Below are 23,273 nucleotides of genomic sequence, written 5' to 3'. Positions count from 1 at the left end.
TCTCTTTTAATGAGAAAGAGGAACAAGTCAAAAAATTTTATGCCACAAATGCTGTCATCTGAGTTTAACTCGTATTGAACCCTTTAAAGCATCTTTTAAAATTATTACAGACCTTGTAACAACGTTGAACAGATCTAGTACTCAATGGAAATTGCCCAGTTTTAGGAGTTATACTGTATGGTGTCATCTCGTTCGGCTTTACAGCAATAGTTCCCACGTGTGGAAGGTGACAAGGGGCAACTGATCTGACACATCAAAGCCTGTCAACATAACACAAACAATGGACATCAGTAGATTGTACAGTGATGTAAATCCTTCACTTTTTGACATTAAGATAATCATTTCAACATTCACAGCCTCAGATTCTACCTTCCAATACTATGATACTTCTCATGAAAAAGATGTTGACCCGTTGCGCATCTTGTGTGCATTAAATCTAGAGACATTTAACATCTCCAGAAAGATCTATCACTTGAATGAAGCCTTTGGGACAACACAGTGCAGCTCCAGTGTCTTGTGTATATATATTTTATATGTAAAGATATACAGTACACCCAGGACAGCAGAAGATTCACAAGTAATCAATCTTTATAGAGCAAAAATAGCCTTTAAAAAGACGTGGGTTTTTTTTATGGGTCAAAGATGTCAACCCTGTCAAAGAACACCAACCACGGTGCTCCACATTTTTCAGATTCCTCATTTATGGAGGTTCTGTCCTGGGACTTGAGCCCTGTAAAACCAAGTGCTTCACTGAGCACCATCAGCACATTCAGCTGGTCTCAGGCCATGCCGGATACACTGACCTGAATGCTGTCTGTGTGGTTTGATGTTGAATATATTTAAGCCACATAGAAAATAAGTCAATCTGAGTTTTGTTATTTCAGCTTGAAACACAAAATTGGAAAATTGTGGGAACCTATTTAAATCCCTGCGAGACACAACTCACAGTTTTTCCATTTAACCAAAATCACTCAAATAAGCTCCCTCTTCGTTGTGGTTGTCTTTTTCAGTTGGCTTCTCAATTTAAAACAGACAGACAGACAAACAAACAAACAAAAAATGTCGTATTACTTAAATTTAGCTCATTGTAGATTCCACCTATTCACAGAACTCAAAGCTTTTTACCCCCCGCAATTAGCACGGCGCCTAAATAGCCATAAGAAATTAAAACATACATTTTGCTCATTCACCTTGTTTAGTGACCATCTTGGACAAATCTGAATCAGTGTTCTGTCTTTATACATCCCTATACCAGTAGGTGACGCGAATAAGTGACTTTTCGTGTATTATGAGTGAGTTCGATCATTCACAAACGATTCGTTCAAACACTGATTCATTCAGAAACGCCACAAACATGTGTTGCTCGAGGAAAGGCGATGGATGATTCTGATGTGGTTCCAGATAAATGTTGTGTACAAAATGTACGGTAAGTAGAATACTTTTCTCAGTATTTCATTTGTGTTTATTCAATTGTGCCACGCTGATATTCGAAGTGTTCGTGTTTATTTTGCATTAAGTTATATTTCATAAATACGGAATGTGTGTACATTCCCTCAGGTTTATATTACCACCCAGGAGTCTGTTTGATTCAGTGTTTCATTGGAAAACTGGTAACTGCATGTCGAATGTTTCATGTTCCAAATTTATACATATCTAGAGATCAGCCAGTTGGCTCTGTTTACGAGACCATGAAGTGACCACTTTGGACGGATAAATATATCATAGATACTACATCAAAAAGAAATTTTCTCTGCCCGGATTTTGAAAGACCAACAAAAATAATGAGACTCGGCTGAAACATGAAATGCTATGAGCAAGACCTAAATGCTGACAAAGATGATGGGTTTATTGGTCATTCAATAGAGTCTCGATTTCATCTTTGCTTTGTTAAAGACAAAACCAAATCATGAGTTTGTAATAATGACTGAAGCCTCGTTTGAGTTGCTGTCCCATGATGACTGCTGGATAGTTGACCATCTGCCAGTGAGTCTGGTTCTTTTCAGACCCCTGAAATCTTCCGGCTATGGGTCCAGAAACCCCCTGCGGCCCCCAATGCAATTTGTCCTCAGACCCAACGCAGAACCACACACCAGATCAGGCGTGTGAGCAAATATGTGTGTATGTTCACCATGGAGAGCTGTTTCCGTCTATGTGGAGTGAGGGGGAACATGTGTGACCGCTCCATGTCTGGCTGCAGCCTCTGCGGGAGGAAGTGGGGTTTTATTCTGCAATGGCTTTTCCAGGCGGAACAAGGAATGGGAAGGAGATGCAGAGGGAGAAAGATGAGAAGGAAGAGGAGAGAAACTAATTTCGTCCAATTCCAGCACCTTGCAGAGAGCCTTAATACAAAAGCATGTTATTCAGAGCCTGTCGGAGTAAAATCAGCAATTTCCAGATATTAAATGATGGATGAAATGAGTGTGTGTGTGAAGGGGGTATAGGGGGTCTTGTGGGTAGGGGGAATGTCAAGAAATAACTCCCAGAATCCTTATTCAAAACTTTAATGTAGCTCATTGAAGGATCTGATCAGTATCTTTATGTCTGGTTCATTTTCAAACCCAACATCTGGGCTCAGAGCTTCAGGAATATTTGCTGACTTTTTGCTCTACTGTTGAGTTAAGATCCTTTGTGCTTTACTGGAATTTTGTGTTTTTTTTTTTTTTAACTATAGACACTAATGTCCCAGGTGTTGATTTTAATTACAATTAACAACTAACTTTTTATTTAGGGTTCTTTCTTTAGTGAACGTCATATTATAATTGTCATTAAAATGTTTTTCCATACCTTCATATATATTTATATTTTTGCTATTTTGTAAATTGTCTATGTATAGATTTTTTTTGATAATGACTTTAAATCTTAAAACATGAAAAACATCATAAAATATTGTTACAGAGAGTGAAATTATAAACCATAAAGATATTGCATACACAATGTAAGTAGAACATTTAAATAATAGTGTGAGTATAAAATAATTTTTCTAGACAGTTTCACATGGCAAAAAGTTGAAGAAACACTTATTCAACACAATATACTACATTTAATCATTTAAAAAGAAGACTGTCAAGAATCCGGTTCATAGATTTGCTTCTGTGCTTATTTAGAGCATCATTTTGATGTACATTTCGAGAAAAAGTTGTCTGGTTTTTGAAAAGTTTGTGCTCTGAGAATTCACCTTAGCCAAGGACCAAATTTTATGTATTTGAAACCAGCCCATAAAAACAGCCTTTATGCTGATTCTGCATCTACAATTAACGAACTGTTCTATGTAAAAATAATTTTCTTAATATTTTCTTTTTGTCTTTTTTTAATCCATCTAAAATATTCCAGTGGATTAAAAAAAAAAAAAAACTTTTCTTTTTGCTTGGCTTTTCAAGTAAATGTTCTTGTTAAGAATGTTTAGGGTAATCCTATTGGAACAAAATCACTCAATAAGAAAATAAGGTTTTGTTTATTGTACTTCAAAAACCAGTTTAGGGTAATATTCATATATACCAGCTTTTATTTATTCTTTTAAAACCTGGAAAAACAGGAGTGGTTTTACTGGTGGGGTGGTGGGTGACAACCTTCTGAACTAAGCCTTTGCTTCTTGTCGGAAATTTGATTAAATGCGGCAAAGACTGGGCGACCCACATGTCTGGGAGTGGAGATTTTTCATTTTTCTTTAATACTCATGTTTAATTTCATGATTGGCTAAAGCTCCAGGTGGCTGCTTAATGTCCAACAGATGGGCCCCTCCGCAAACCCAATTTTCCATTGCAGGCTGATGGCAATAAAAGGAGGGATTTTCACAGTTCCGCAGGCACCCCTCGCATTTCCACTCTCCCAGGGGCAGAGAGAGAGTGAGCAAGACCGCAATGTTATACTTTGTTTTTATTAAAGCGTTTGATTGACAGCAAAGGAAGATTTTTCCAGTATTAAACTCTAGGCCAAATTGAACAGGACAAAGTACACCAAGTCTTGATTTTGAGCTACTGGGACTGGGTTATACCATCTTTCTCTTTCTGTCTCTCTGTCGTTCTCTCTCTTACTCTCTTTCTTTGCTTTTTTCGGGTCTGCTATGAAGCCAGTGCTCTGTGGTGAGCCACAGGGGGCTGACAGAGGCCCTTAGGATCTCAAGGCTTCCTTTACAATCAAAACTTGTTAACTCAAATTCTTACTTGAGGATTTGGATGGGATGGAGAGAGAAAGAGGGATTCAGAGGGAGGGAGGTTTGGAAGGAGAGAGGATGCATCAAAGCCGGGGTCTTGAGAACACATGTTTGGGCATAAAAGTGCGTGTATGGATTAGGAGTGCTGTAAAACCAAGAACAACCTATTCTCCTTAGGCCAGTCAAATGAGGAGAAAGAAGCAGCTGCAAAGTCCAACTCCCTCTGTCCTCACTGACCTTTGCCATCACTGTCCTCATCCTCTTCTTCACTGTGATATCAGGGGTCAGAAGTCAAGACTTAGGTGCACACTAAAACCTGAGGGAAAGTCATTTGAATCCAAGATTAGAGTTCAGTTCTTGGATACTTGATGTAATGGATAAAGTTTTCTCATTTATTACCAAATTTGCTTGTAATATTAACCTGATTAAAAAAGGATAAAAGGCAGCTCATAGTTATTTTGATAAAGCTTTATAAAGTTGTTATAGCTTTATAAATTATAAAGTTGATGAAGCTGTTCAGTGTGGATATTTTTTAAATTATTACAGTGAATTTAATAAGGAAATAAAATGAGTTCTTCTTGTTTTGCTTTTGTATCTAATGCATTGACATTTACATTTTTTAGTGTTGCTTAATAATTGTTAAACTTAATAATTGTTAAACTTTGGCACCAGTGTATATATTTTGTATATTTGCATATATTTCTCAAACATGGAAACAGTTATATTGCTATTACCTGAGAGCTATTTAAAAAAAAAAAAAAAAAGCCTGACGAAATCTTGCCACATTAGTCATGCTCTACTGTTTTCTGTGTAACCCAGCATTAGGAGAGGGCAAATTAGCAGGCCTATTTCAACAATAGCTGCTCAATATTAGCCTCTCCAGCAGGAAACAATTAGCTAAAAGCAGGTATAAGTGGACAGGATCGTGTTTTCTGACTGTAGAAATGTTGACACAGAGGGAGCTGCCAGAAACTCAAGTCACAGAAAAGGAGTTTTCTCTCTCCCACAGGTGTGTGTGTGTGTGTGTGTGTGTGTGTGTGTGTGTGTGTGTGTGTGTGTGTGTGTGTGTGTGTGTGTGTGTGTGTGTTGCAGGGACGAGACTTAGAGAGAGCTGGAATGGGCCAGCCAGGCTCTTTGGACACCTGTCATTCCATCGTTGCTTTACTGCTTCCCGTCCTGTGGTATTCACAAGACTCCCTGCTGGATCTGTGAAAGCTTTACCAGAAGCCTGAGATATGGACTGATACATAAACACTCCCACAGAAAACAAAACAGATCTAATACTAAAAAGACAGCACAATGGAAGAAAAGAACATCTTTATGCACTTCAAATCTGTTTGAAATCCAATAACTCAAATAGCAAAAAGACAAAGTATTTTGATTGACACATATTATTATTGAGAATTGTCACAGGATCCTGGCTTTTCATTTTTGGACCATATAAAACATTCCGAATCCAAGCCCATTACCAAAGGAATGACCTGAGGATATTCATACCCTTTCCCTCTTCAGTATGCAGGTGCTGCTTGTTAGCATATTTAGGGCGCGTATTATTCCACTTAGAGAAGGTTTGTATTGTACTTCATATGAAATCATTCAGATCATTTTTAAGGTCATACTTGTTTGTAACATTTTTGGTGGAGTTCATCATATGTGGAAAGTTTCTAATACCTTTCTGATGTCTTTAATTACAGATCTGGCTCTTTCTTTGACAATAATATCCAAAGACATCCACCGTGCAGGTCAGTATGCAGTACTTTTTTTCCACACTTTTATCCTCAGCAGCTCGCGTTGTATTAAAGGTTTGCATTTTATGGTTTCATGCATTGGCTTGGAAATCAAACCTTTGTTTTTGATGCTAAAAGCGCCACGCTAGATACCATTTACAACTTTAATTTAACTTTCTCAAACATGATTTTAAAGCCTTGTGTCCCAGAAACAGTCTCCATTTTTTGTGCCATTCAGCTCTCGATCTCTTAACCTTAGTTAAACTGTATGAATATTGGACCTGTTTCCATGAAGAAAGTGGTATTAGTGGACCAGTTCTGTTGCCTTGGCAACTAGTCTCTACAGTGCCGTCTCCAGCCACAGGGGATGATGAAGCGCTGTTGATGTTGGATAAGAGAAGCAGATGGAGAGGGAAGAAGTGAGTTAAATGATCTGAGAGCACTAGACTGGTTACAGTTCACAGACTCTATATTGAGCGAAATATGGCTGAGCTGAACAGAGGGATCCACTGAGTGTGGGAGACTTTACTAAGAGTTTACTGAGAGGAGACGAGAACAATGCTGACGGTTTTAGGATAGTGACATTCAGCACTACAGCAAATCACATTTTTGAAAAATTTTAGATTACCTGTTTACTTGGATTTAGATAAAAATGTATTGTACTTATTATTGTCAGTATATAGTAGGGGTGGGCAATCATTTTATTTCACAATATTGTTATTTATGCTTTAAATTAGGTTTTTATGATACCATAAAAACTTAGTTCTTGTCACCAGAGTCAATATCACAAAAAACTAATATTAGCCTAAAAAAGAAACTTAAGCTTACTGAAGACAAGTACACAGTCAGTGATTAAATAAGATTAAAAAACGAATTACTCTCATTTGTTGCTTGATTACAATGAATGACTGCTGTCACTTTAAGATCTGCCCGGATCCAATATACTGTTACACGTGCTTTCTTTCTCAGCTGTGTGCTTTCACTTGCAAAGACGGCATTTTGACACATACAAGTGTGTATATAACTGTTCAAGGCCTATAGTGGCAAAAATATCTTGGTTCAATACTCCCGCGCTCTATGAAACAGTCTCTCAGATGGCGCTCACATATAGCAAAATTAGTTCTCTTTTGCTGCTGATTGCATTTCAACACCTTAAAATCACTGGGGGGTGGCGCGGGGGTGTTGCTAGTGTGCTTGTGTGTGTGTGTGTATGTTAGAATGTGAGTAAGAGCTTGTGGGCAGAGGTAAAATAGAGAACACTGTCTGCCAAATGCAATCTACCTGCAGATCTCATCAAGACTTACTGACTCCCTTCCCGTTCATCTTTCAATCTCTTTCTCAGTTACTCTTGCAGACCTCTCACAGTCTGTCTGAATTCATTTAAGCCCTCAAACTCAAGATTTTTCAACCCAGACATATACATTATTTGGTTTAAACAATGTTTTGAAATTTTAATCGGCATAAATAAATTAAAATAACAATAATTGTTACAGAATAACAAACAACTCCTTGACATTAATGTTTGATCGTACTATAGGAATATGTTCTGATAGGAAAAAAAGCCTATGTTTTGACATTTGTAAATAAAGTTCAGTGTAGTGCATACAAAATATATGCATCATAGACAAACTCAAAAGAACACAAACAGATTCTTTGCGGGTTAGCAAGCAAGTCCCTTTTTTCTTTCATTTTTTCTTTTGCTGTTTTTAAATTACAAATCATCCTCTTCATCCTTATCACTTATGTATAAAAGTATATCACCTCTATATAAAACAAAAAAGAGGTTATGATGAAATTCACATAGTTTTTTGCTTCTAAATATGGAAGTGCTGAATGCAGTGTAGTTGTCCATTATGACGCTGTCCACCATTCAATTAAACAGCTTATTTACAGCAAATTTACACTAAATGTTCAGTACGATCCTTCAGGCAGATGTGATGGAAATGCTCTTTTACTCTCTCTTCTCCTCATCATTAACTTCTTAATGCAGTTTTTCTTTCTCTGTCTTTGTTCTGAAAGAAAAGAAAACAAAGTGATCAGAGAATGAGTAGCTTGTAGGTTAAAGGGTCTTTTATACAAACTTGTACATCCATTCGTTTTACAGACACATAAAAACAATTATCTCATTAGATTTTCAAACACATTAGGACACTGATGAGCAGTTGAACTCTGACCGTCATTACCAACAGGTCAGATTTATTCAGACGTCTGAACCGTAATCAGGACCATCTCAAAGATAGATCTCATTTAGGGAATCTGATCGCTTTGGAGTGTTAGGGGTCTTACCATAACATCATCTTTGGTCACATAGCCACCTGGTACATATTAATCCAAAGGCACTTCTGGGTGTGTGTTTTGCCATTACATTGGCATAGTTTGGCATGTTTTTGTGCTTATTCCCTTTTTCTGAAAAAGTAGCATAAGATCTGTTTATTCAATAATACATTGGATCCGTATAGAAATTCTTTCTTTCTTTCTTTTTATTTTTATGAAACCTAGTGAAATATAAAGTAAGTTCTTTTTCTGGTTTGGCATTTATGAAGGGGTACTTGAGCTTAATACCTGTGGGACTTTAGGTGTACATAATTTAAGAAAGACTGATCTATAACAATGGACTAAGAGAAAAATCAATCTTAAATTTAACTCATAACAGAAAAATAAGTGCTTTCAGCTGATAAAACAAAGTCTTTTAAATGTTTGCGGTTGAACACTGACAAATTTGAGTTCATCAGCTCTCATTAATTGGTCGCAGCCGATGAAATTTTGATTAATAAATAAATAATCCTCTGTGGCCCATCGAATACGGCCATATTATTCCAGTAATAGCATATGAAATGCTAGATGAAAGGATAAATCTGGAGTGTTTTCATTAAACTGTGGTGTTTAAAGGGTCTGTTCAGGATTAGCCATCGTAATGATGATGAGGGTGTTGAAGGCTTTGGTGGAACTCAGGACATTCGTTGAACTGTGCAGGAAGACATTCTGGTTGTCAGGGGAATAGACCAGATGTTTCTAGTGTGCTGCACAAACACAGCAGACACATAGCAGCCTGTGCAGAGAGTGTTCGTGTCATTTTGTGTACCTCTCTGTGAAAATTTTGTCTAGAGCCAAATGAATCGCTTGTTTTCATCACAGAGGCTCATGTAAACACTTTCGTTTGGAATGCGGTGGATGTTAATTAATGTGGTTGAAGTCAGACCAAGCATATTAAGGGTTTTGCCAAGTTTCAGTGCCAAAGTGATCTGTATTTATGATCTGATGACATCAAGAAATCAAGAAATTATGCTAATGTGAGCTCAAACAGCTATGCATAAATATATGCTTATCTGTCAATTGCACACTCAGAACGGTTTATTGTATCAGTCACTAGAATATTATGATAAATGGCATTTAAAGAGATAGCTCACCAAACAATGAACATTCTGTCATCATTTTGTCACCCTCATGTCTTTCCAAACCTGTATGGCTTTCTTTTCTTTTGTAGAACACAAAAGATGATATTTTGAAAAACAAAATGTTTTTGTACATACAATAAAAGTCCCCACTGATTTTTGTCCTGTGGACAAAAATATATGAAATATTATTTAAAGTATCGGTCTCAGAGAAGAAAGAAAGTCATATAGATTTAGAATGACATGATGGAGAGTGAATGACAGAGTGTTTGTTTTTTGGGTGAACCACCGCTTTAAATATCAGATAAAGTTCATGAATCAGTAACAATGCACTGACCTCTGACCTGTCACAAAATAACAAAAACAACAATTTATTGCTAAACACCTAATTTTCCAAGTTTTGACTGCTCTGTAAATGTCAGTCAGATCTGATCTCTGTCTAACTTGTCATACATTTTGACAGCTACATTTCATCAAGCTACTCACCAGCCGTCTCTGGTTACTAAGGCAGAATGTGCAGATCTGTCTGGGCTGCGAGTTTTCTAAGTCCGGGCTGAGTGTCGAGCTCTTTGGAAGGTTGTGGAGGTGATGAGACAAGGCTCCCGAGCTCCTGAGGCAAGGTTGGCCATCTCCACACTCCTCTCCAACCAGCAGCACTTTCCCCAGGTGCGAGATGTAGCTGGAGGCCAACCGCAGCGTCTCAATCTTAGACAGCTTCCTGTCAGCTGGTTCGGTAGGTATGAGCGTTCTCAGAGCAGTGAATGCTGTGTTCACACTGTTTGTGCGATCCCGCTCTCGGGCGTTCGCGGCATTCCGCTGGTGTATCTCCACGATCTGAGAACGGAGCTCGCTGGGAGCTGCTACCGGTCGGCAGCCATACCTCTTTTTGCGAGCACCCAACTTAAATGCGCCATAGCCGTGGCCGGCCATTCGGAAGGACTTGTCATCAGATCCAGAACCCTCACTGCCGTTGTCATCATCCTCGGAGTGCATGCTGATCTCAGAGCACAAGAAATGACTTGGGGTTGGTCGCACCATTGCAAAAGACATGCTCAGCACCTTACAGGACCCCTGGACTTTGCTCTTCGCCCTTGCGCAGAAATCTCTATTGAATCGTTCTACTTTGCACAAACACAGGAGTGAACTCAATCCGAATTTCTAATCGTACACCCCAGTCTACACTATTGACTACATGCGAAGTGACAAGGTTCTGTAACCAGTCCTGCTTTAGGGATCCAACCAATCCAGCGATGCTTGACCGAGTCACTTCTGACTCACTCATTCATAAGAAATGCTCTTTTCTCCACTGTCATCAGTTATTTGGGCTCACAGCATGCCAAGTCGCCTCCCAGACGTGTGTGTGAATGAGTTTGTGAGCTCCAGATCCTTCAGTTCCACGTGTGATTTCAGCTGAGCGTTTCCTTATGCCTTGGATTTATAGTCAGGGGGTGTGGCTGGGGTCCGCTCTCACTTTAACCACCGTAAATGTGAAATCCAGTGAGCAAGTGGGAGGAATGAGAGAATACGGTGACTTCTCTCTCTCTCTCCTTCTGTCTCTTTCACTCCACATTAGTATTTTTAAAAACTTGACCCTGAAATGTTTCCACTGAAGATTAATCTGTATGATAGATTGCTTCATTTCTTTCAGAGCATTACTTTTTTATTTCGTTCGCACTGAAATTTCAATTCAATCTATTAAATTTCCATTTTTTTCCCCTACAAACATGAATTGTCAGAGCCAGATGCTCATGAATCAATCCAATCCGAACCTAAATACAGCGTTTAGTCTGTGGATGTTAGCCCAGATCGTTTTGCCTTTGGCACCATGGTCACAGGAGGCTTGACAAATGATTGCACAGTTGCTGAGGGTTAATATCACAGGATATTATGCAACATTCATAATATAAATTCTTCATAATTCATAATATTAGTTCTTGTGTATGGGGATTGTTCACTAGCAGCTCTAGTGCTGATTAAACAGGAAGTGCCCTGGGCTGGGGAGGGTTTGCACTAGAAGCACATAATGATGCTTATAATGGTTGAGTGGAGGTGATAGGTGGATTGGTTGTTTGAAAAGCTGTATAACAGTCATGGGCACACTTACATTCAAACTTAAAAACATGGAGAAATGGCAAAGTTTTGAAATTAAAATTAAATTACAATTAAAGTTGTCAAAAAAAAAATTATGTATTCAAAGGTACAGATTTCTAGTAATTGTGCAGTTAATTCTCATATTGTATTTTCAGAAAGTTTTGGAATATTTGTCCTATTTGTCCCCAAATTTATCACTACCGAAACACAGTAATAATAATTTAATTAGAAGGGTAATATTGACCTTTTAAAATGTGACATACATCTATATTATAAATATCGTTTTCTGCTATTTTATTAAACATTTTTAGAGGTAAGTAAAAATTACATTGTTAACAATATTTCAAGTGTAATTTATGAGATTTACTGTATTTCGAATCAAGTTTTTCTTTGTAAAAGGCAAAAAGTTTATAATACTGATTTCAAAGTTAAGGATTCATTAGTTTGAATATACAATAAACCAAAAACTACCATAAAATCTTAGTTGATAATTCAGTATACTTTATTTTTGACAAAACATCCCATGTTTCGGTAGTGACGGCACATTTTCTGTAGTGACAGTAATGCTTTGGTATCAACCACATCACATTACAGAATTTTAACTCACATACTGAAACACTACTAAAACATACTAAAATACAAAAAAATAACTGTACTAACATTTTGTTTATTTTCCCCAAATACGAGGATTATGTGTTCCCTTTTGTCACTACCTAAACAATGATGACATGTTTTGGTTGTGACTGTTTAGGTTGTGACAATTTTAGATACTTTTGAACCTAGCTCAAAAATGCTAATCAGCACATGGTTAGCTAGCACAGGTCTGAACATATAAAACTAAATGTTATGGGATACAGAAAAAAAGTGTTCGGTAGTGAGTTTACTTAAAGTTACACACAGATTTTTCAGACTTTTGAACACATTTATCTCAAAGAGATGGGACCTATCTACTCACACAGGAATATTTCCTAATCATAAATTTACGGTTGTAGTTAAAATCACTCTCAGCCAATGGACTAAAACATAAACTGTTTCGTTAGTGACATGAGAAATGCGGGGCACATTTTTAAAAATTTTTTTTTTACATAAAGTTTCATAATTTACAAAGAAAATATAAAATAAATATATTTTTTTAACTGATCTGGCCACTGAATTAAAAAAATAAAATACAGAAATTATCTGAATATCATTTTCATAAGTTGAAATTTAGGGGTCAGGGTTTGGGACAGCCACCTCCCAACTGAAAGTATCCAATAAATAATGGCTTTATATATATTAAGCTTACTAATATTTCAAATATTATTGTGGGTTTCAATAGATAATAGAAGGATCTTAGTAAACATCTAAGATTTGAATACATAAATGCTTTTTAAATGTGTTTTTTGGTTGTGGGACAGCAGTTCGCACCAATTCTGTAGAATGGCCCATATACATAACCAGAATGACTCATTCAGATGAAAGAAATAATAACAAAGATTTGTGTCATCAGTATGAGCAAACTTGCATAAGTAATGCTGTGTATTCTGAAACTTAATGTCTATAAATCAGAGCAGATCGGTAGTTTGTTCTTCTCTACATCTGATTATCATTACTTTCTCTGGAACATCTGTGGTAAAACGTCATCCCAGCATTAAGTGCCCTTCTCCTTGTACCCTATGTAGTTGAACTCTTCTGGCATCGGTCTTCTGTCAAAATCCATCACTAATCCTTTGCTCAGGACTGCAGACGGTTGTTATGGATGTCTGCCGGACGTACGTCCAGTCAACTATCGGGGGACTCCGCTGTCTAGCCATAGTTGGGGACAGGCCAGCAGGCAGCAACCACGCCTGACAGGACAGGGCCTCCGCAGCTGGCTCATTTAGTGTAAGAGGAGATGGATTTAGGGGTGGAGGGAGAGAGAGGGATAGAGAGACCCTATCAGCTGTATCATTTTAATGTGCATATCACTTTACGTGTCACGCAAGAGGTCTAATTAGTAATGAATTGTGACCTCATCAGTCAAATCTATAGACTGGGGCTGTTTCTGTAAAATAGGGCAATGCTGTTTAGAGTAGGTCACGTAAGCTCAACCCCTCAGTCGAACTAGGAGAAGTAATCTGGCGTCTATCTCATCTCTCCACTGCTGACTGGTAATTGCGTTTCTGCGGCCTTGCCTCTGACTTCCAACCCCTCTATTTCAGGAGCAGAAATGAAGTCAGTCTTCACTGAAATTCCATGCCGTAATCGTCCCGTTCCTCAGAAGCCAAAGAATTCAGACGGCAAAGCAGGTCAGTGGGGTTTTGAGATGGAAAAAGTGAACCGTTTAGAAACTTCTGGAATTCTGTGCCCTTCAGAGCTTTTCTGACAGATCTATCTTACAGAATCCTGATCAAACATTGATATTTTAATTTAATGTAATTTAATGTATTGTTTTTTATTATTATTTTATTTATTTTCTATTCATTTTATAAATTTAATATTTTATATTTATAAATTAATATTCATTTGAATATTTTTATTTTTTATTTTTATAATTTAAAATAATAATTTTATAATAAGGTTTTACAATTTGAGAGGAAACAAATATTTTGTATTATGTATTTTTTTAGGGCTGTCAAAGTTAACATTACAACTGCTCTGGAACAATACCTATTGCAAAAAGCACTATACAAATTTAGTTTAATTACTGTAATATTAGTGAGTGCAAAAAACAGTTATTACAAACCAGTATTTTCCAAATAATATTTTAATACGTAACTTTGACTAATACAGTAATAATATAAAAGCTGGTTATTTGATTTGGCAGACAGCATGTCTTTATGTTTTCAGTGTTTTTTTTTTTTTTCTCACATAGTAGAAATTAGTCTTTGGCTTTGTTTTTACAGTATATATTAGGAAGGGGGTCATCATATTTGGGGGTCTGTAGAGCCCTGCCATCATCTTGTGTGACAGGTTTCCCTAAAACCCCATTAGTCAACAGGCATTTTCTCACATAATGGAGTGTGTCACTCAGAATAAGTCATTACAAGTGAACCGTGAGACATGTTGCTTTACTCACACTTTGTTACCCAAAGAAGGAGTGTAGTCGGTGGTGTGGCAAGTACTGGAGGGGGGTAAGTCAAGGCCTTATCTTTGAAGTTTGCCTTGTAAAGCAGGCAGCTGGTGAGGGCAATCCCACTGTGGCTCTTCAGCCTGGGCTTGTAAATTCCACCTCCGCCCCTTCTAACTGGAGCCCTGGGACTAACCTGTGGTCCCGCTAACAATGGCTCACTGCTAATTTAGTGACTTTTAAATTCAAAGCATTCTCCTCTTTGTTCACTCTTCATTGTGGGAACACATCATATATCTGCTCCAGGTGCCACACCAGAACAAAATCTTAAAGGGATAGTTCACCCAAAAATGAAACTTCTGTCATTAATTACTCACCACACATTCACGAGAGTACCAAAATGCATGCATGTGTATTCCTCTGCTTGCAAACAAGGCGCAGCACATCCGGGTTCTACGTCAGAACTCTGGCTCCTGCGTCAGCGGAACCACATGCATGCGTGATACTGTTGTGAATGCACGTCGAAGACTGACAGGGAAGAGATTGTTGAATAAATTCACTATCTTTTTTTTTTTTTTGCACACAAAAAGTATTCTCGTAGTTTCATAAAATTAAGGTTGAACCACTGAAGTCACATGGACTATTTTAACAATGACCTTACTACCTTTCTGGGCCTTGAACATGGTAGCTGCATTGTTGTCTATGCAGGGTCAGAAAGCACTCGGATTTAATCAAAAATATTTTAATTTGTGTTCCGAAAATGAACAAAGGTCTTACGAGTTTGGAACGACATGATGGTGAGTAATTCATGACAGAATTTTCCTTTTTGTGTGAACTATCCCTTTAAAACATCTAGGATGCAACCACTTCACTAATTTGCAGCTTCATGCTTTTTTATTTTAGTGAATATATCTTTTTTATTATTATTAAAAATGTTTTAACTGTACAAAGGTTTTAGGAAATGTATTTAAAAAATTTTACGTTATTTGCTGCTGCATTTGTTTAAATTACAATGTTTACTGTTATCTGGAAAACAGTGAGTTAGGATTAATTTCATGTTTGTGTGTTTAAAATGAGAGTTTATATATAGAAAAACTTGATTAATTAATAGTTAAGAGCTAATAATGAAGAGTTAATAACTAATGACTTAATAACTAAATAACTTAATAATGACAACTTAATAAGGTATTTTCATTTTCAAAAATACACTTAAAATAAATGTTTTCAGTGGTATAGTATTAGGTTCAGTTTTTTCTAAGTAGGTCAGAAATTTTTTGAAATATGTCCTGATAATGAATAAAAATGTCAGATTTTGCAAGCTTTATTAGAGAAAAATCACACATTTACAGGCGCAAGTACTTCTCGAGGCGGTGGCTAGCTTGACAGGAAATTTGCAATTTGCAGCTATTATTTTTTATTAATGGTGATTACCCAGCGACATTGCCGATTCCTGCTCGACCAAGGCAGAATGTCAGAGTGCACAAGGTCACATATGTTTTCATTACAACATTTAGCAGCATGGTCCATGACATATGTTCATTACATTACACATTACATTTGAAATATGTTCATTACGTAACAGCGTGTATCGGTGATTCATAGAAAACATGAGTAACACTGAGTGTACAACCTTGACTGTCTGTCCTCAGCATTTGTCTTTCATTTAAATTCTAATCGAATTAGATGCGTAATAAAATCTAGCTGAAATATACAGTCATGATTAAACATAAAAGTGACTATGCTTTTTAAATTACAGCTGCTTAGCTCAGTAGCAGCCAGAAACACACAGACATCTCGAACATATCTGAATGGAAATGAACCTTAAATGGAAACTGGAGGTTTTCCTTTGCCGTTCATTCCATCGTGGACCGTTTCCAACACCGTTTCATCTCCATCAACATTGCACGCCCCACTTTGCTGCTTGTGGTCATTTGTAATGTAAGCAGTAGCTAACTGGCTGCTTATATCATCTTTTGCAGTGAGACCAATGAGCTCATTTTTTTGGCTGTATGGCCCTGTTAATGTAGATTAGGGCCCAAAAACCAGTCATCCATTTTGGGTGTGGGTGAGTACATGCAGATGGATTTTAAGAACAAATATTTGCTGGAAACTCGGAGGGCTCCATTATGTATGGTGTAAAAAACAAGAATTGAGTATATTGTACAATTGTGTCTGCTTTATCCTCAAGCGTTGGCTTGGTTGTCTCTTTTCTTTATAGCGTTTGGCAAAATTGTTCGACTATAGTGGCCAGATCAGAAATAATATGAAAACGCTTATTGCATGCCATAAAATGTTCAAATGATTTACAAAATGGCCTCAGTAAATTTGGCATTGAAGCTTATAGTAAATTGTCAATAAAATGTATTAACTTTCAAATGTACTTTTTGAAGCTTAACAGGAAGTTTTTGCTGTTCGTTTATGATGGCACTTTAGTACGTTTGATCATGCGGTCTATTCATAATTTAAACTGATTCCTGTGTGTGTGTTTGAAGGATCTTTCGGACATATGCTTGTCATTATCCATTGAGAAAAAGCTCTGAGTGAGTGTACAGGAAATCCACAAGGCATATATCAGTCATAGACTGGCGGAACATTTGCCCTCACACATCCTTTTTCAAAACGTACATTCTCAATAGCATCCAAAAACAAATAATTGCGGTCACTCCGCCATCTGAAATGAATTGCCAAATTGCCCTCTTAATGCTGCCTCATTTCAGATAAATTTGTGTTGCTGAGTTATGCCCGAAACTGGCCTGAGACAGAGAGGCCACTATCAGCACTTCATCAGCACCACAAGAAAACATTCTGTAAAAGAGTTTCATCAGTGCTGGATCCGTCATCATGGTATGATAATGGATGAACTGGACATTTTACTGGTAATTTGTAATGATGCAGTGTGGAATGAAGCTGACAGTTTCAATTCTAAGGTGTTTTGATGAACAGTGTGGGAAGAGACATTATGATGTGAATGAGAGAAATCATAACAATCATTGTAGCGCCTGAAGGTTGTAGTTATGAGATTTCATTTTCATAGAGGCATTGCATGTTTGTTTACTCTTGAATATGTATGTGAATTGGCTGCACCAGCCAGAAGAATACATATTGTTGGTGTAATTTGATGTAATTAAAATTACATGATTAGAATTCTCATTTAAATTTAAATTTATCATTGATGTTTTTCTTTTCCCATTCTGGTAAATAAGAGCTGTACTTCAATTACTGCAACACTTATCTCGCGTTATTTGGGTACCTTATTCATCATCTAGATTATCCGTGATTATTTTGAAAGTTTTCATTCATAACCGTTTCATATATACATCGCTTAATCAGATGTGCAGTTTTTCCTCAAGATGAGTTGGAATGGTGCCTTGTTGATTTAACCTTTGCCCTGGAACTGTCTTCCAAGAGCATCATGAATAAGTTCAGCTGAAATGTCCTCACGGCAGCCTGCAGAGATTACAAATCACACAAATGTGTTTGTAATGGCTGTAAAATAGAAAATAAATGCAAGGAAAGTGCAGTTTACAGCTCAAATCCTCTGTACGCTTGATGAAATACAATAAATTACGGCCAAAAAAACTGCTTCTCTCTGCACTGGAACTTGAAAAATATTTTTATTCTTTTTTTTCTAGATGTGAAGTTCTTATTTTATATTTAAGCATTGCCTGGCAATCTTTAAATGGAGAGGAGGAGCTTTAAGACTGAACTGAGAATGTTTCAAGACTATTCATTTCTACAACACCCGCTCAGGCACTGATTAGTCCTCTTCCAAGCCTTTCAATGCTGCCCTCAGGAGTGATTCCTTGGTACATGCTTCATGGCGTAAGATGTTTTACTTACAGCAACACTGCATTTTTATGGGCCTGCCAGACACCAAAATTAAAATGTTTTTTTTTTCTTTCTTTTTTTTTTCCTGCATATCTGCTGTATCAGTTTTGGACCAAAGGGAAAAACAGTCATACAATTTTAAAGAAACACTGGTGTTAATAATAATAATAATAATAATAATAATAATAATAATAATAATTAGTTTATGAGTGTAAAATGCAACTAAATATTAAAACTTTTTAAATATTAATTTAAACCTGTATCAGTGTTTAACAAAATTCATGCATTTTTGTAGGCCAAAACCTGGATACAAATTTTACTTCCGTTTTTATCATCCCAAAGTCAGAGATTTTTTAATTGTTTTTTGGTTAAATACATGAAATAATTTCTGTGGTTAACCTGATACTTTTCATAGTTTTAGTCTACGACATGAAATACATCAGGCCCCTGCGATTGATTGATTGCTTTTTTGTTTTTACTTTTTTGTTTTAACAAGTGGCTAAAAAAGGCAACAGAAGTTGTCCGGGACATTAAACATCATCACGCCAAAACCGTAAACTCTAGTCACTAGTCCAGTGCTTCCATAGCATTGCTGTGTTTATAATTGAATTATTCTAAATTAAAATTTCAGGGAATTTAATTAATTAATTTTTTTTAAATAAGGACTGAAAGATTCAAAGCTGGTAGTGACGTTGAAGTCATGTGACTGTGGTGTAGTTCATGTATATCCAAACCTTTTTACTTCTTCTGCCAGTTGTATTTAGTCTTCAAAATTCATAAAAGTTGTGCTTATTTGTGATGCTTATCATGGTGATCAAAGCATGTAAGAATCATAAACAATAATCCAAAAGCCAGTGGAAAAATCTGATTGGATTTTTGTTGAGGGAACTAGAGTGACTTCAGTGCTTTATGTTATAAAATATTGTGAATTTTTTTTTTACTTTAGTTTTTCATTGTCTTTTTGTGTTTACTTTAGTTTTGCATTGTTTTTTTTTTTTTTTGTGGAAGGAACATGACACATTTTGACTAGTGCCTAATATCAAGTTTGCTTGTGCATTTGTGCCGTTTTGATGTTATGTATATTTTTGATTATTCTCATATGAATAGTAATTTTTCATCATATTTTCATCAACAGTATATTTTGATTCAGTTCATATATTTATTGTCATTATGTACATTATCTGGCTCATCTTATCACTGACAAAATCAAAAACCTTTTATTAATAAACTTTTTTTTTTTCATAATCTCATTGACGAGATTACCAGTGCTTTTTTGTCTGTGCATGACAACTGCGATGCTTGACTTGAAATTTCTCCTTTATTTACAATAAGTGAGCAGAGAGATTGTAAGTTAGGAATATATTTCCAGCCGTCAAGTTCACTCAGAAGTCATGAGCTAAGTGGCCTCAGAGCCTTTCAAGGCTCCAGTTCTGTGACCATGGATATGCTTAGTTTCATTCACCGAGCTGATGCTAGATTTGACAGAGGATGGAGGGTCTTCCAGCCAGTGAAATGTGCTTCTGCCACTTTTGTCTACTATGCTCATAAAGTTCAACCGTATATGCGTGGACAGAGGCTCCTTGTGAAAAACAAGATGGCCATGCAGAGCTTTGCCAAGAGAAACATAAGTAGACAGAAAAGCGTGCACAAGCCTGAGGAACATTCTTCTCTTCATGGCAGATCCATCATTTTTGAGTTCCACATGGTTTGTGTCTGAAATGTTATGCAGTGTATTATAACCTGTTGGGTTTGTGGAGTTTGTTTAACCTTTCTTCTCCCTCTCTGAACCTGATACGTTCCTTTATTGCTGATTGACTTGTCTGATATGATCCATTTCTTACTTTTTATGCGAGTTGGTGTTGTAACGCCATCTTAAGCAAACAGTGCCACACAAAAATGATTCATTAAATTAGTAAGAGTGCTTTTACTTAATATACATTGAAAATTTGTCAGATGTTGTATTCAGAATGCTATATTCACAGCATAGAGATATTATCTATAAAAACCAAAACATTTGATTATTTGTGGTTTTTTTCATTCACATTTATGCAGAGAATTTGAAAAATACAGAATGTTCTGTCTGAACCCACATACATATACATGTGGTTTTCATGTCAGCAAGGTTTAATATCACTCAAAATGTAATATGCTGAATAATTTAGTTGCATAGAAATGCAAACTCTCAGCCAAAACAGTTTTTCCGTCTTATTTTTCACTCAAGTGCGGTGTAGATAGTAACATCTGACTTGGCTTTACACAATGGCAAAGCCCAATGTAACACCTTCTGCTTCAGAAAAGTGCATGTTTAATTTCTGAGATTTAACAGTGACTGGATGCATAGATGTATATTCTGTCATTTAATAAAGTTTAATGAATTGGAGGTCCAAAAAAAGGCTTACACTTTCCCTGATATAAAAAAAAAAAAAAACATAAAAAGGTTGCTTTTATTATTGAAACCTCTCTAGATGAGATATGGTCTGAATAAACATTGTTTTCCTTCTGTTTCGTTTCTTACAGATGAGTGATTGTTTCGGATATACTCTCAACTAACACAACTGTGCCAGGATTATGGGCCTCTTTTAAGGTGTGTTTGATTATTAAATCAATTATTTTGGACTTGATATGATTTTAACTGATGGATATCCCCTCTCTATCTTTGGAGGGAAGTCTAAAGGATTTATTTTTCATTTTATGTAAATATAATAATTCCCTTAAGAAAAGAGTAATGCTGGACTGAGCATGAGGACGAGGCTGTGATTTCTCACATGCATTTGTTAGAGAGATTTGTTACAAAGTCAAAGTGTAAAAGCACTACTGTAAGAGCAGGTGCTGTAGTGTTTCCTGTGTAATTCATTTTCTTATGAGGATACCCACTCAAGCCACTTTAGCTGTCAAATACCGACCACGACAGCCGTAGTAAAGCAGCTCTTCCGGCTTCCTTTCCTTGATTACCCTTTTCTCTCTCTCTTCACCTCCTTCATAACCACACTTTGATTTATCCTTCCCTAGTTCTCAAGCGTCAGCTGTGTATTGACCTTCAGCACAACAGGAAACCCCCAGAGTGCCATGAACCAGAAAGCCAGAGTCCTTAGCTGGAAAGCACATAAAGGGATAGTTAACCCAAAATTAAATGAAAAATTCTGTCATTATTTACTCACCAAAATGCTTTCTTTTCTCTGTAGAAAACAACATTTGAATGTCTCAGCAGCTTTCTTCCATACAGCTCCTTCTCAAATTCAAACTCCTCAAAAAGAGCAAAAAAGCTCCATAAAATTACAGAAAATCTTGCTTGACAGCGATGGTCACCATTTGCTTTTCTTCTATGGAGCAACTTATAAATTAATAGAACTTTTTGTGTGTGTGTGTGTTCCACAGAAGAAATGTTTTTATATGACAAAGAAATTTTTTATATGACAAGACATGAGGATCAATAAATAATGACAGAGTTTTGTATTTTTCTGTGATCCGTCCCTCAGACTTAGTGGTTTAGAATGAAGAATCTTGTTGTTTGCTATTGTAGTTTGCATGAACATTGCAATAAATCTTTTAACTTTAGAGGTACGCAGGCCATTTTAGACTCTTTTGGGATGTGCAGAATGGCCGTGAAATTAATCCCTGGTCCTCCTAGTATAAAACACATGCTTGACAAGTGGATTACTACCAACAGATGGCATTGGACTAGTCTTGCTCCCAAACATCAAGAATTTAGCAAGCATAGACTGGTCCCTAATTTGAATAAAAGGAATAATAACAAAATATGGCTAGAAGAGGCTAAAGCTTGTTCAGTTAGCCCTTTGTGGAGCTAATTACAAAAAAAAAATAACTCATTTATGCTCCCTGACCCATTCACTTTTACAGACGGGTAGCAAAGAATGAACTAGATGAAGTGCAATTGAGTGGAACAGAATGCAGGATTCCCGGGGTGTGCTTTAAATGTTTATTTTTTAGCTCTTTTTAATTTGACAGTCTCCTAGAGGAAAAAAAGAAAATTGGCCAAAGTCATCCATTTAGTGCATGTTTACATAGTTTATGAAACAGCTTTTATTTATGCACATATCATAGAGCACATATCAAGCAGACAATGTAAAGATCCACCATCAAAATTTAAGAATTTTTAGTCTAGTAGCATTTACAGTATTTATTTAAATATCTTTAAAAACTTTTTTCCAAAATTATTATAGCACTGTGGCCCACAAATGCTAGTATATTCCCATTTCATAGTTTTGTTGCATCTTAACAACTGGATGTCATTAATTTTCAATGAGACACCTGTGCCAGGGACCGTTTTAAGTAGAAACATTATGCAAATGAGGAGCAGAAAGATTCACTGACTAACTATATTTTGATGCAGCTGGATACCACATCTCAATAGTACTGCCTACTAGAGACAAACATCTTGTTAACTCCAGCATTTCATTCACTGTTAAGGTCTTTGCAAACTGAGTCCGAGCAATTTAATAGGAAAGGATGACAAAAAAAATGCATATGAATATTTTCGGACTCAGTGTGCAAGGACCTTTAGTGTAAATGTATCTTTTTTTTATTGCAAAATGCATTGATGAATTAAATTATTCACGTTTTTAAAAGACTGACAGTCGTATATAAATTGCAGTTATAACTAAAAATGGCTTGAAATGTTAAATGACTTCACAGAAAGAAGGATATCTTAAGATAAGCTCATTGGCTAGAAAGATTTAGGACCTGGTTGTTACTCCCAAGTCTTATGTGCAGTCTGAACATGCCCTTAGTGGATCTTTAACGGTTCAGGTTTTCTATCCTAAACATTAGCCAAGCACGCATAAAGCATAAATTCATCCTTCTGCTTTGTAATAAAGTATCTAGTAGTGCCAACATTTATACAAAGGACAGAATGTTTCTCTCTTTCTCAGATTTCTCTGAATGTCCAATCTCAGCAACAATGATTTAATTCACTGAATACTAAGAATATACTGTGCATGGTGTTAAAGAGAAATATTGATATGCAGGGGCATATTTATTTCAGGGTATAGTGTGTTAAAATTCCTTTCATGCTTTCTGACTTTCAGTCTCATAAAAAA

General features: G+C 36.4%; 1 protein-coding gene and 1 long non-coding RNA gene across 2 annotated transcripts; one reads left to right on the top strand and one right to left on the bottom strand.

Moving 5' to 3' along the window:
- Positions 1-1,209: 1,209 nt before the first annotated feature.
- LOC109089045 lies at positions 1,210-22,660 on the top strand. The gene is made up of 5 exons (XR_002017635.2): positions 1,210-1,426; positions 5,845-5,892; positions 13,541-13,627; positions 20,734-20,800; positions 21,226-22,660. It is a non-coding gene; the product is annotated as an uncharacterized LOC109089045 (long non-coding RNA).
- Positions 6,812-10,660, bottom strand: LOC109089044 (basic helix-loop-helix transcription factor scleraxis-like). The gene is made up of 2 exons (XM_019103167.2): positions 9,756-10,660; positions 6,812-7,889 (listed from the first exon to the last, which is right to left on the bottom strand). Exons 1-2 carry the CDS (start codon positions 10,317-10,319, stop codon positions 7,851-7,853), a joined length of 603 nt encoding a protein of 200 aa, XP_018958712.1. The 5' UTR covers positions 10,320-10,660; the 3' UTR covers positions 6,812-7,850.
- Positions 22,661-23,273: the final 613 nt, after the last annotated feature.

The sequence above is a fragment of the Cyprinus carpio genome, chromosome B16, assembly GCF_018340385.1.
Source record: "Cyprinus carpio isolate SPL01 chromosome B16, ASM1834038v1, whole genome shotgun sequence".
NCBI classification, from domain to species: Eukaryota; Metazoa; Chordata; class Actinopteri; order Cypriniformes; family Cyprinidae; genus Cyprinus; species Cyprinus carpio.
The sequence above is the reverse complement of the archived record's forward strand: the minus strand, read 5'-3'. Positions and strand labels throughout refer to the sequence as shown.